The sequence below is a fragment of the Setaria viridis genome, chromosome 9, assembly GCF_005286985.2.
Source record: "Setaria viridis chromosome 9, Setaria_viridis_v4.0, whole genome shotgun sequence".
In the NCBI taxonomy this organism is placed as follows: domain Eukaryota; kingdom Viridiplantae; phylum Streptophyta; class Magnoliopsida; order Poales; family Poaceae; genus Setaria; species Setaria viridis.
Window position 1 is genome coordinate 44,407,042 of NC_048271.2, and position 13,135 is coordinate 44,420,176.

Genomic DNA, 13,135 nt, shown 5'->3' on the forward strand with positions numbered 1-13,135 from the left:
AAATCCAAACGGGCCTGAGTCAAACTAACAAAAAGGAGATACTAAGGCCTCCTCCAACTGTTAGAGTCAACCACTAACATATAGCAATAAAAAATGGCATAAGAGACAACTTGTCCAATGATCTAACTCTTAGCACTGCATAGTCTTGGAATATGCGTACGAGACTATCTCTTGATCAAGAGATAGCCCTTCTCTCTCGCTCTTCCACCTAGATAAAATATTGTATTTAATTCTATAAGCTAGCTGACATGGCATCTTCGGAGGAGGCCCGAAAAAACGAAAGGAGGCGCTATTTCCCAGACGACGTTTTCCCCTTTCAGTCAATGTACAGTAGCCATTACTATTAGATTCCCAATAGATAATATGCTACTTATCAGTTCCCTTGTTTATTTTTTCTACACACCCGCCCTCCCACCAGTACCCTACTAATTAACTCGGCTCCTTCAGGCTAGCTTAATGCCTCTCCTGCTTAGGGGTCGCCCATCCAAGGGATCGAACAACCCTCCAGTGCTCGGAGCTGGAGGCATCTTCACTGCGACAAGGCTCTAGGCCTTTGCCCATGGATTTCTTCCTAAAGACTGTATGAAATGCTGCTGGAATCAATCCACAACACTGTACCCTCGTCGATGCACTGAAAAATTCAGTATCGACGGAGATTTGTGCCATTTTCAATCAGAATGTTGGCGTATACCGGAGAAGCAATGGAAAACCAAGGGGTCTCAGAGGAAAGGTCCAATACGCCGTCCTAATTGATCGTAATCCATGCATGATGCAACACCCATGACCCACCGTCCATGCATTATGTCTGAAAATTGCAACGCACGAATAGTCTCGAGCCTGACTCCGTAGCTCATAGTATAGCATCAGCCTTCGGTGGGCTTCTACTGCTGCGCTGGGCTTCTTCCAGCTGAGCTTTTCAGCCCAGCTCGTTCGGAGCGCTTCACCGACGCCGTTCAAGCGGCTGCTCCACCGATGCGTTCCTCCCAAATCCCTCTCGCCTCCCGTCCTCATCCACAGACGCTACATACGCCCGTTGCTCTCTCTCGCTCCGGATCCGCCGCCGCCGCTCCCTCCGCTCACCCGCTCCCTCGGTTGCGCCCGTTCTCCGCCGCCGGAGGGCCGTCGCGTCGCCCGCTCCTTTGCGCTCGGCCGCGCGACGCCGCCGTCGCTCCCACAGCTCGCCCCCTCTGTCTCTCTCGCTCCCTCCGGATCCGCCACCGCCGCTCCGTCCGCTCACCCGCTCCCTCGCTCGCACCCGTTCTCCGCCGCCGGAGCCTGAGGGGTCGCCCCCTCCCTCGCGCTCGGCCGCGCGCCGCCGCCCTCTCTCCCGCATCTCGCCCCCTCCGTCCCTCGCGCTCGCTCCAGATCCGCCGCCGCCGCTCCCTCCGCTCACCCGGTCCCTCGCTCGCGCCCGCTCCCTCCGCTCGCCCGCTCCCTCGCGGTCGGCCGCGCGACGCCGCGGTCGCTCCCGTCGGTCGTCGCGCCGTCGAGTGCAAGGAATTTCTCCCAGTCCGTCGCCCCCTCCCTCCCCTTCGCTCGCAGGTAATGCTGCTCCCCCATCGGATTCGTGGAGATTTGGGGTGGGTCAACCATGGGGCTGCGGTTTGGTTGGTAGTTTGATTGATCTCATGCCGTGGGTCAGTTTTGTACTGGCAACAGAATTTCCACATGGTTGCTCATATCTTGTTAAGCTAATTACAACTTAAATTGGCAATTACTTGGTGTACAAAGATGCCTTGTTTGTGCTTTAGACCAGATGTACTGATGACTGTGATAGTGATTGAAAGAAGGCATCCTTCAAAAAAGATGTAACTGGTTCATCTTTGTCTGTTTTGTGGTTCAATACTCTTTTGTTCCCATCCAAAAACGTAGGTGGGAGAAAAGGAGTTTCTGATCATGATAATTGATATGTCGTCTATATCATAACTATTTGGGCAATCTTTGTTGTTGCTATACTTATCGATCTGTGGCTTAATTCTACTTAGGACGATTGCAGCTTACTGGTAGAAATGTTTGCTCATACTAGATACCATGACCATGTAATCTATGTGTACCTGCTTCTGTCCCAAACTTGTCCACAACACAGTGAACTAAATTGATGTGTCTGTTTTTGGTTTTTTCACCTTTACAGGCGACTGATACCAGGCTACTAGCAGGCCAACCGCGAGGAAGTACCAACGGTGCCCACACTAGTATCGTCATCGACTTCGTCGTGCTCTCCCCCACCGGTGTGCCCGTACAATTTCCGCCACAAACACGCCAAGACACCTGCTAAGGCAAGTAACATATCCAGTAATTTTAGATTGTTTAGTTGTATGCCTCCTAGTTATCCGTAGCTCGGTGCAATATAATTGCAGCTCTTGTGTACTCAGATGAATAACCGTGCCAGCTAGGATGAGGGCACGAAGAAAACTTTGTTGGACTTGTGCATTGCTCAGAAGAACCAGTTCAATTGGAGCAACAGATGCCTCACTAAGTTGGGATGGAAGAACGTGTACTCAAGCTTCAGGGCACAAACTAGGTTGCATTTGGGCAGCAAGCAGCTGCAGAACAAGCTCAACAACCTGAGGAGAACATTCCTGAGTTGGATGGCCTTGCAAAAGCAATCTGGTTTAGGGCGCGACACACAAACTGGTGGTGTTTCTGCTGATGCCACCTATTGGGAGGAGGACGAAGAGGTACGTCCTATGACAGGCCTCTAAGTTACTCGGCATCTTATTTGTACTTTTATGTTTTTGGCCTTGATCATTTATTGTTGCTTGAACATTGCAGGACACCAGTGGTGGTGATGCCCCGCCGAGGTCCCAGTCGAGTTTCCAGCCGACTTCCGTTAAGCCTCCACCTTTCCTCGACAAATTGTTTGAGTTGTTTGGCTATAAACCCCAAGATAGGGGCACCTTGCTGACGGCAGGAGGTATTCGTGAGGTGACACCTAGCGTGGGGATTGAGGGCAATGCAGCGGACTTGGACCAGGACCCCCCGCTTGCTAGTAGTGCTCGTGCCATGTCCAAACGGCCGGCCCGGGAATTCTCTATGGACAGTCCTACGAAAAAAAGAAGTGACAACTTGGAGCAGTACATCAGGGAGCTATCCGAAAGTGTGGCAAAAAGAAGCCAGCAACGTGCTGGCCGTGCCCGGGGGGAAATGGTTCGTTGTATGCAGCTCCTGGTAGAAGATGGTATACAGGAGGGGTCTCCGCTTTACTGCCAGGCTCTTTATTTATGTACTAAGAACGCGGAGTATAGGATGGCGTTTACGGAGATGACAATGAAAGAGGGCCGAATGAACTGGATACAATTCAACTAGGACATGTTGAACAAGAAGTGATTGTGGCATGACTTTGTTTTATTGTAGTGATGTGTACTGATGGGTTTCGAAAATAATGTTTGCACTTGTGTCGGAACAGTACTGTTAGCTTATGTAACATGTCTTGTTCATTGAACATTTCGTTTTAGTGCTAGTTAAATTCCTTTCAAGTTAAATGTCCTGGTCACTACATTTCTATGAAGTGTACTTGTTGCTTTTGGATCAGTACTTTCTGTTAAGTTTTCTGTTAAGTGTACTGTCGTTTCTTTCAAGTTCAATGTCGTCTCAGTACATCAGTCTACTTTTTTACCTTGTGTCAGAACAGATTGCTTTGAAGTTATTTGGAATTTTGATGTCTGTTGTGTTAACCTTTTGGACAGGTACTTCAGTAGGGCATTGGTGGCCCTCCGCTCATCAGTAGCAGGAACATTGGTTTAATTCTGCGGCAGCTCGAGGAAGGGGGAGAGGCAACTTTACAGGCACTGCACAGGTTCGAAACAAATGCATATGTATAATTCGGTGCAACTACCTATGTGTAAGGTGTGTTTGCTTATGCCCCTCCGATTGTGCATGCACAGGTTCAATCAAGTATGAGTAGTACAGAGGAACAAAACAGTGACACCGGCAGCGACAACAGCTCCGTGTTCGATCTAAAGTGTTTAGCAGGAGCTGCAGCCGCATATGCGGAGGTTCACAGGAGTCAGCGTCCTGGGCGGAACCCGCCAGTTGACCTGCCACGCATGACGGGACGGCAATGGGTTGAGCTGAACCTGCGGGACAGGCGGCGGTGCTTCGATAATTTTCGTATGTATCCCGACACATTCCTTCAGTTGCATGACATGTTGGTTACCAATCATGGATTGAAAACGTCGCAAGGGGTAGAATTTGTTGAGGCTTTAGGTATGTTCGTGTGGGCGTGTGCGACACAACAAGCTTGCCGTCAAATTAGAGAAAGATTTGACCGGAGTTTGGACACAGTTAGTAGGAAGATGACGCATGTGGCAAATGTAATGTTTTCATTTGCCCAAACAGTCATGGCTCCAAAGGATCCTGCTTACTCTAAGGTGAATCATAAGCTGAACCAATATGCACCGTTCTTTGATGGGTGCATAGGTGCTCTAGACGGTACACACATTCCAGTATTGGTCGGGCGTGAGTCCCGTTTGGATTTTATTAACAGAAAAGGGTGGACGAGCTTCAATGTGTTAGCTATAGTCGATATGGACATACGCTTCACATATGTAGGAGCGGGGAGGGCAGGATCCTGTCACGACATGGCGGTGTTGCGGGATTGTATGGCGGCACCGAACTACCCTCATCCACTTGCAAGTATGGTACTTGACTAATTACGCACATGAAGCTGCAATTGCAAAATGTGGTGCACTAATGTTGAATATTTTTGATTATCTGTAGGCCGATATTATTTGGTCGACTCGGGCTACGCAGTTCGAGAAGGGTATCTGGGGTCGTATCGAAATACCAGGTACCATTTGGAGGAGTTTAGCAGAAGGTCGGCGGACACATTGGAGGAGAAATTCAACTTTCACCATTCCAGTCTTCGCAATGTGGTCGAACGCGCATTTGGCGTGCTGAAATCCAGGTCGCACATTCTACGGGAAGTTCCACTATATTCTCGAGAGCGGCAAACGAAGCTTGTTATTGCCTTCTTCGCACTCCATAATTATTTGCTGGACCTTGCCGATGCAAGTACTGCAGGTTCGAACACGGCGCGAGCTCCGGACTATGGGGTATCCGAATGGGTGGCAGCAAATGCTACTCCTGATATGGCCAGTGTACGAGATTGGATTGCGGCAGGAATCTCTTTGATGTAAATGATGGGTGTATGCTGTGTATGTTAATGTTGTAATTTGTATGTAACCAATTGTAGTAGTTGTTCTGTACGTTCGTACCCTCCAGTGTGTTGGTTATGTTTGCGCGACAAAATTTGAATGTTGTAGATCTTTTGACCGTTAGAAATTTAATTTTGAAATGTAGCAGCGCATCCGTAGGGAAAACAGACCGAAAATTCCTAAGGAGCAGCAGCCACCGCTGCCCAGCGCATTCGTAGGGAAAACACTTTATTTTCTTTATCCATAATAACCTTATATTTTTTTTATTCTCAATAATTTCTGAATGATTTGTAGTCCCACGGCTGACAATAGTTTGATTTTATAAAAAAGAATATCCAAATGAGACTTGCTTAATTATTTGGTGGATAAATTCATTTGGAAATAATATAGATGCTTGTTTGCAGTTAATAGTGACTCTCTAGTATGGAGCAGGAGACGCACACAACGGCCGCTGCAATCAGCTGAAGCAGCAAGCAGCAGCTAGCAGCTGCGCTGCAGCCGCTGGCAGGAGAAGCCAGCACCGGCAGCCGCAACTAGCTCTGCCGAACGGCCTGCATGTTTCGCACCACTCGATAGTGTCGCTGCAGCTCAAGTACTCAGCTGTCAGCTGGCCAAAACACCTTTATTTGGACAATTCTAATCAAGTACAAAATGTTTTTAGGGCACGAGCGCACCGAGCCACCGACCAGGACAACTTTACCTTCAACGTCATCACTTTTCTCGAATTCTGCTGTGCCCTCTGGATCTTGCTACTTTGTAAAGCTAAAAACATAAACCCCACTCACGTATTTGGGACGGGACGACGGGTTCATCAGTCTACTACAGTCTACTGCTTGTCCAGTGTCTTGTGGATCCGGTTCCTCTGAAGTATTTAAACCTACCTCAGAGAGAGAGGTAGTAGGTGCTGCTGGTCAATCGTTCGGCATCCAATGGCCACGACGAGAAACAATGGACATGATCTGTACGTAAGGTCCATAAACAAATAGCCTGCCGCAGGAGGTGAAGGGAGTCTGTTCACTAAAAAACAAACACAACATTCGGGTGTTTTTCTGGATGCTTCAATTATTTTTTGTAACTACACAGAACATTCCACGTAGCAGTGGTAGGACCAGTTCACGGTTGTTACGGGTTCTAAAATCAGTCGGAAAATGAATGTGCAGGTAAGAAGAAAAATCGACGAAAAAAGAAAACCTCAACAATCGAAAAAAAACAAAAGGCGGAAGACAGCGGACGAAAAACATATGAGATACCAGCATGACGACAAACCGTCAAGTGCACCAGCTTGTTCCATATGCATGCAGCTCTACTCGTACGTAGGCCGACAGATATTGAAATTCACCACAAAGCATTCTTACTATTGACAAACAGTCAAGCACGCCGCCGACCACTAAAAAGAGTAGCACCATTAATTTTCAAATAAATCTAGAAAAATACGACCATTAGTATCAAGTTGATAGGTTTAATATGGGCTTTAAAAATACGTTTCTTCTGCCTTTCAAAAGACTTATAGCAGCCTCAAAAGGAAAATGAACTATACTCCTGGTGTCTTTATCTCCTAGTAAGTTCTCACTCATTCAATAAATTGGCCCATGAATATCATTTGGCCAAATTAAATAGTACAAGTAGAATCATCGTGTTCTGACCATAACAATACCAAATTTGACTACAAAGCCGAATTAAACTTAAGCCTAACGAGCAGCTGCATTTTTTAACGAAGAGACGTCCTTTACCTTGCGTGGCAAGCCTGAGCTATTTATTTATGGGCTATTTATTTATGGGCCATATGAACCAAGTTCCTTCTCGTCGTGTCCGTTAGATGTCCAACGATTGGCCAGCAGCAACCAACCTCTCTCTGAGGTAGTTTCAAAAACTTCAGAGGAACCGGATCCAGGACGAGACGCTGGGGAAGAAGAGTACAAAGCACAATAGCACATGGCCCGATGCAGCACAGAAGCTTCAGAAGCCCTCGTCTCAAACCGACGAAGCAAAACACCGAAATAATTTACTCCGATTTCCTCACGCACTTTTACACCCACGCCCCTAGCAAACCTCACATTACACAACAACGCCACGCCACACCCACAGCTTAGCCTAGCCGGCCGGAGATCGCGCTCCCGCTCCCGCTCCTACTCGTCGTCGCCGCCGTCGCCGCCGAAGAGCGAGGAGCGGTAGTAGAGCAGGGCGAGGATGAGGAGGAGCATGAGCGCGACGCCGACGGGCGAGCCGCCGACGCGGTGGACGGCGTCGGGGGACCCGCCGAAGGCGAAGACGTCGGCCAGCGCCGCGGCGCCGCGGTCGGAGGAGAGGACGCGGATGAGGAAGAGCAGGCACACGGGGAGGAGGAGCAGGCCCACGGGGCTCAGCAGCTCCGCCACGGCCTCCGTCAGCGCCTCCCCGCCGTCTCCCAGGAACAGCGGCCCCGCCACCACGAGGCCCACCACCACCGCCAGCAGCAGCCCGTGCGGCGCCCCGCGAGGGCCGCCCCCGCCCCCTCCCCCTCCCCCTCCCCCTCCCCCGCCGTAGTAGTACTCGTCCGCCGCGCCGGCCATTTATTGCCGCTGCCTGTGTGAGATCTCTCTCGGTCTCGCTCTCGTACGTGGGGTGGGGGTGGGAATGGGAATGGGAGGTGGAGAAGATTTTAGAGAGAGCGGCGGGGCTAGGGCCTAGGGGTGGGGTGGGAGTGTGAATGAGCAGCGAGGGAGAGGGTCACGTGGGGTGGGGGGACTGAGGAAGTGAGAGGAGCGGTAGATCACAGGAGAGGAAAGGGTATACGGGGTAGGGGTGCCGTGGTGGTCGGGGCACTGCAGATGGGCTCGTTCCAAATCCCTGTCGGTTTCTTTCTTTAATTGAAGAGAGGTTCAGCAAATGCTTAAGCCTGAATCCCAAAGGTACACGTACACTGCACGCATTTCTTAATTCTCTGAGGACAGTTCGGGCTAGAGAATCTTGAAACCTAATTACCTACCCATTGGCCTTTGCCTGCACAAACACGAGTGGGAACCCTCATCGCTTGCCACATCAGCCGACAATTAGCATGAATGCGTGACACTTGAAAATGAACTAGGTAGGTCAGATCCCGGTGCCTCCCCGGGAAGAGATCTCGGATCCTCAGTTCCGGGCATGTGATTCCAGGCAGCTGGCCTCGTCGCACCATCGCTCGCCGGAGTAAACAAAACGAACCATGGCAGGGCAGGCAGGCTAAACAGTAAACACACATGCTCGTTTGGCACCCAACCAACCAGATTCTACCAGAAAACAGAACACGTGGCAATTCTTTGCAAACCATAAAAATAGGTGGTAAGAATCCGTCACACCAATCCTCCGTGACCAACCCTTGCGGGGAGCCATCCCCATCAATTGAAATTTCCAACAATAATTCGAAAATCTTTATAAACCTCAACCATATCCTCGGAATAATGTTCAACTTTGTTGCAAGCCTGCAGCTAATGCCTTAATATGCGCCTTGAGTTACAAAATTGGTATCAACGAATCATGCTACAACACTCAGAGCCCGTGAATCTAGCATGAAACATCCAGGACAGCCACTGCACCTGCTTTTGCATTCACCACAATTCTATCATCTGGAGATGAACAAAGCTCTGCTTAGTGTAGTTATAAAAGAGAGGAGTGGCTTCCACATTGTTGACTCTCCTTGTAGGCAGGTGCCAGGTGATCAGTGCTTTGATGAGCTCATCATCTAAATTGCTATTCCTCCATCTCGTCCTCTGACCCATCCTCCAGTCCATCCTCAGTTTCTTCTTGTCCTTCTACCTCTTCCTCAGTTGCTTCCCCCTTTCCCACGGCTTCCTTTGCCACTGTAACATAAACGAAAATCAGGAAACGAACAAAAATGAAAAATGACATTTAAGAATAACTTAAGGTGGGACACTGCAGCATCAGAGGTAACTCACCAGGCCAAGGGTATAAGACATCTCCTGAACATAGCCCACCCTCAACTTTAACTAGGCGCATAGTCATCCTTGGTCCGACCTCCTGGAGTCTGACAGCGCTTTTTCTTGATGCCTTGTTTAATTTGTCAACATCACTTGGTAGGCTTACTGTTGCTGCTTCATCATCAACTTCACTTTCTGATCCATATCCAGCTCTGGCAAGAATGTGAATATAAGGGTTTATTACACAAAGCTAAATGGATATGGATCAGGCACTATTATTTGAATAATCACAGTTGCCAAATTGAAAGTAAACAATCTTTTGAGTAAAATAAACTGGCACAGCAAACAAGCAAATGACAAGTTGAGAGGGACCGGATTGTTTCAGGTAAAAAATAAGACATTCCACTGAGGCACACAACCAGAGAGCATTTCAGGAAAAAAAAAAAGGACATGACCTGGTACCAGGTAGTGTTCCCTAAACTTCTGATTCTGACTATGCATTATAGACATTGCAGGGCTAATGTTATATGGTCTTTTTTGCATGAACCAATCTTTTAGGGAGGTGAATGAAGGTGCTTTTACTTATTACCCATTTCTCCGCCACACTAAAATCCATTATCTGAAGTTCAATGCCTGCTAAGTGCTGAATTTCGGTATTTTTTTTCTTATGATTAGATTTTTCACTTTGTTCTCTGGTTCCTGGATGCTCAAACATTGTACATAGTTAGCTAGCCCTGGGATACCTCATAGTAAGTAGTAACCATCATATGCACTGGCAGGGTCTCTCAATGTAGTGGCATCTCTAATCTAAATATTAACTCTGGATGCTATTCTTTTTTTTATTGAAGAAGCAACACAGAATGGAGAGTAATCACTAAAACTTTATTATTTTGCATCATATCGGTCATAAGTTTTATTCCTTCTTTCAGCTTTATTGTTCGTCTGTTCTTTGCTGAAAACAAATGCATAACATTTCCCGAAAGTTTACACCATGCGTGCAACATATATAGCTCCAGCCTTCTAGAGATTCCATATAGGTGGTTACATAATTTATCTGGAGGTCTCACTAATTTCCAATGCTCAAGAAGCAAGTACTTGATGGTTCTCTTCACAGTAGTTAGCATTTCGGCCTGAAGCTTTTATGCCTATGCTAGGTCACTGTTGAGATCATCTGTAAGCTGTAATTTTATATGTTCAGCTTAACATGCCACAGCTATAGCTAATAATGGATGGATGGCCTGCTCAGTTGCTTGGCCTATGTATATTTCAGATTACTAATGAGGAGCTTCATATTACACAAAGATCTTAGTGTGCGCTAGTCCAACAGTAACATGTTGGATGTAGCCGACTCACATAACTTATCAGTATCTGTTTGCGCATTGTCAAGATAATATCATACTACCATGCAATCCTTCTTCTCCTATTAGAACTTGTAACGTAAATGACAACACTTATCTGTAGCTGTAGTTGCTGGCCGCGGTGTATCACAGTCTTCTTAGAGTCAGTTATGCTACTAGTTGTATCGGCACACTACATTTCCCCAAGTCTATGCTCCAAAAACCCTTATTTTCAATAATCTCCCTTTTGCACTCAATTGAGTTGAGTACTTTGAAATTACTGAGCATTAGTAACTAATGCATAATATGAAAATATTATATCAATATTATTCAGATGAGGTCCCAGCAAAAGAGTAAAGCACCCATGTAATATTGGTTACATTTTGATAGAGACATACAACAATGCGATGTTACACAGCATGTTTCCCAAATCTTTACAGGGGAATATTTCGAATTCTGAAATGGACTTTGAAAAAGATTCTTCAAAAAATGGTATTGATATAAAATGGTGTATTTCATGTTCTTTCAGTCTATGGTGCCCCCAAGAAGGAACTCAAATTTATCAAAATAGTTATGTGCAGCCCATATACAAGTTTAAATTTGTGTTGTTAGCTACCATGCTTTTCTAGGCAAATCAGCATTCCTGGAAAATATAAAATATCTCATTTTAATATAATGGCAAAACAGAACTTACTTTGTCACGTAATCACTAACATCTTTAAGGTCTCTTAGATCAGGAACTTGATTGTTCTGCATGAGCTTTCTAATCCTGCGACTGACCCCAACAGGCTGAAGCTTGATGGAGTAATGCCGGAAATCGATAACCTCCTTCTCTTTATCATATTTTAACAATAGAATCCTCTGACATTCTGCCAGCTTGACCTATTATGCCAAATACAGTATTATTATCAGAATATGCTGGTACAATAACATTAGGTCCCATCCTAAATTTATTGCACAATACATACAGTGCTTGGGTCAACAGCAGGGACCATATGCTGAAAGTACTCAACCAAACTCTCGAAAGGGTTGCCAAGACCAGAAAACCCGCTGAGGACAACCTGCCCAATCCATAAATTCAACATGAAAACAAGGTATCAGAGAACAATAAAGAATCTTCATCAAAACTATCTTAAAACAATTCTCAAATCTCAACATTAGTGCCATATACCAGAGGAGAGTTCTTAAATATCCCTGGTGGGCACCTCGGCCGCTTCTGCGAGTTTGCAATGTCCGCCGCAAGTGCATACTCCTCTATCTGAAAAGTGAAGGTTGGGCCCTGTGGCGAATTGGCAAAGCGCAAGTGCGGCAGGCTCTTGGGGTTCGAGAGGATCAAGAAATGCGTCACACCCAACGGACCGGCGACATTGACAAAGTCCTTGAGGTTATTCCGCTTCTTCTCCTGTCAATTGTTTCAAGAAGAAGACACCAAAATTCCAGGTCGTGAGCACCCAAATAAGCGCAGCCACTAATTGATTGCTCAAGTAAGCTAGTACGGCACAAAGGGATAGGGATGGACCTTGAGATTGAGAGCGGTGTAGGGGAGCATGACCTTGCGGAGGTCCTGCTGGAGGTGGCGGAGCGTGGAGGGGAGCTTGCCGCGGGAGAAAACGAAGCTCTTGGGGATCTTGGCGCCCGTGATCTGGTCGACGTTCGCCAGCGCCGCCTGCTGCTTCCGAAGCTTCGTCGCGGGGATCCGCGGCCCGAGGCCCCGCCTCTTCCCTTGCCCGGACCTTGGTTGGCGCATGGCCGCTCAGTTGGACGAACACACAAATGATTGAGCCCGCGCCTCGATCAGGAACCAAGTAATCTCAATCTCGCGCGCTGAGGAAGAATAACCATGGATGGATGAATGGGTTGGGTTAGTGAAGTTATCACGCAGCGCAGGAATTCACGAGTAACGCCGCTCGTGGAACAAGGGAATACATCCAGTAGAGCTAGGATTACTTACCAACAAGAAAGCAATCGACGTCCTGGCGGAAACCGAGAGCAAGCAGCGGCAGCGGACCAAGGAGCAGCGAGCGGAGGAGCCGGCGGCGGAGAGAGGCGACTCGGCGGCTTCGCTTTGTCGGTTTGGGGGGTTCAGGGTTTGGTCATCGCCTCATCGGAGAGGGACAATAATACTAGAGGTAGGGATGCTGGGTCGAGGCCTTCTGCCCTGGGCCAAAGGTGGCACTGTGGACCAATGGCACAAAACGGCCCAATAGTAATTTTGTACGATGATCTTGTTAAGTTTTCAATAGTTTTATGGTTTTGGTATATTTAATATTTTTCTAAACTATTATGACGTATATATATCCTCCTCTTCCTGTAGAGTCTATCTCCCCATCAGTCGATTGATACTTGACTTTAACTTTTTCTGTGAGTCGATGTTTCCAACCGTTAGATGAAGAATCAACATTAACCCTATGCGGTCGGTGCCCCCCTCCCTCCACCACCCACTCCGGCGGCGTCCCTGCCGCCTCTGTCTCTCCCGCCTCCACTGCTGACCGCCGAGCCGCTCAAGAGCTCCCTTTATAGCCGGGTAGCAAAGGTAAGCCCTTAAACCCTGATCCTAACCCAGACTCTCTTCCCCATTCAATTTAGTACAAATTTAGGTCACTAATGGTTGAGCTAGATCTCATTCGATCGAGGAGTAAAACTCATTTCTATATCAAATTCATCGCCAGTGCTTCGTTGTCGCAGAGAGTCCAATTTGCAAAAATTTCGACAAGTAGATGTGGACACGACACGTCAGGGCTCAGGACTA

General features: G+C 47.5%; 2 protein-coding genes across 2 annotated transcripts; both read right to left on the bottom strand.

Annotated features, from left to right (window-relative positions):
• Positions 1–7,062: 7,062 nt before the first annotated feature.
• Positions 7,063–8,154, bottom strand: LOC117839932 (uncharacterized). Its single transcript, XM_034720370.2, has one exon. The coding sequence runs from the start codon at positions 7,703–7,705 to the stop codon at positions 7,283–7,285; it is 423 nt and encodes a 140-aa protein (XP_034576261.1). The 5' UTR covers positions 7,706–8,154; the 3' UTR covers positions 7,063–7,282.
• Positions 8,155–8,513: 359 nt separating this feature from the next.
• LOC117839931 (peter Pan-like protein) lies at positions 8,514–12,497 on the bottom strand. The gene is made up of 7 exons (XM_034720369.2): positions 12,338–12,497; positions 11,906–12,210; positions 11,558–11,788; positions 11,355–11,447; positions 11,081–11,268; positions 9,068–9,261; positions 8,514–8,971 (listed from the first exon to the last, which is right to left on the bottom strand). The coding sequence occupies exons 2-7, from the start codon at positions 12,131–12,133 to the stop codon at positions 8,862–8,864; spliced, it is 1,044 nt and encodes a 347-aa protein (XP_034576260.1). The 5' UTR covers positions 12,134–12,210; positions 12,338–12,497; the 3' UTR covers positions 8,514–8,861.
• Positions 12,498–13,135: the final 638 nt, after the last annotated feature.

What these genes read in the sequence shown, in the direction of transcription:
- LOC117839932 (XM_034720370.2), bottom strand. Translation starts at nt 7,705, where the DNA reads ATGGCCGGCGCGGCGGACGAGTACTACTACGGCGGGGGAGGGGGAGGG.
- LOC117839931 (XM_034720369.2), bottom strand. Translation starts at nt 12,133, where the DNA reads ATGCGCCAACCAAGGTCCGGGCAAGGGAAGAGGCGGGGCCTCGGGCCG. An exon ending in ACACCGCTCTCAATCTCAAG is followed by an intron (nt 11,789 to 11,905) that starts GTCCATCCCTAT and finishes AACAATTGACAG; the next exon opens with GAGAAGAAGCGGAATAACCT. An exon ending in CTGCTGTTGACCCAAGCACT is followed by an intron (nt 11,269 to 11,354) that starts GTATGTATTGTG and finishes TTGGCATAATAG; the next exon opens with GTCAAGCTGGCAGAATGTCA.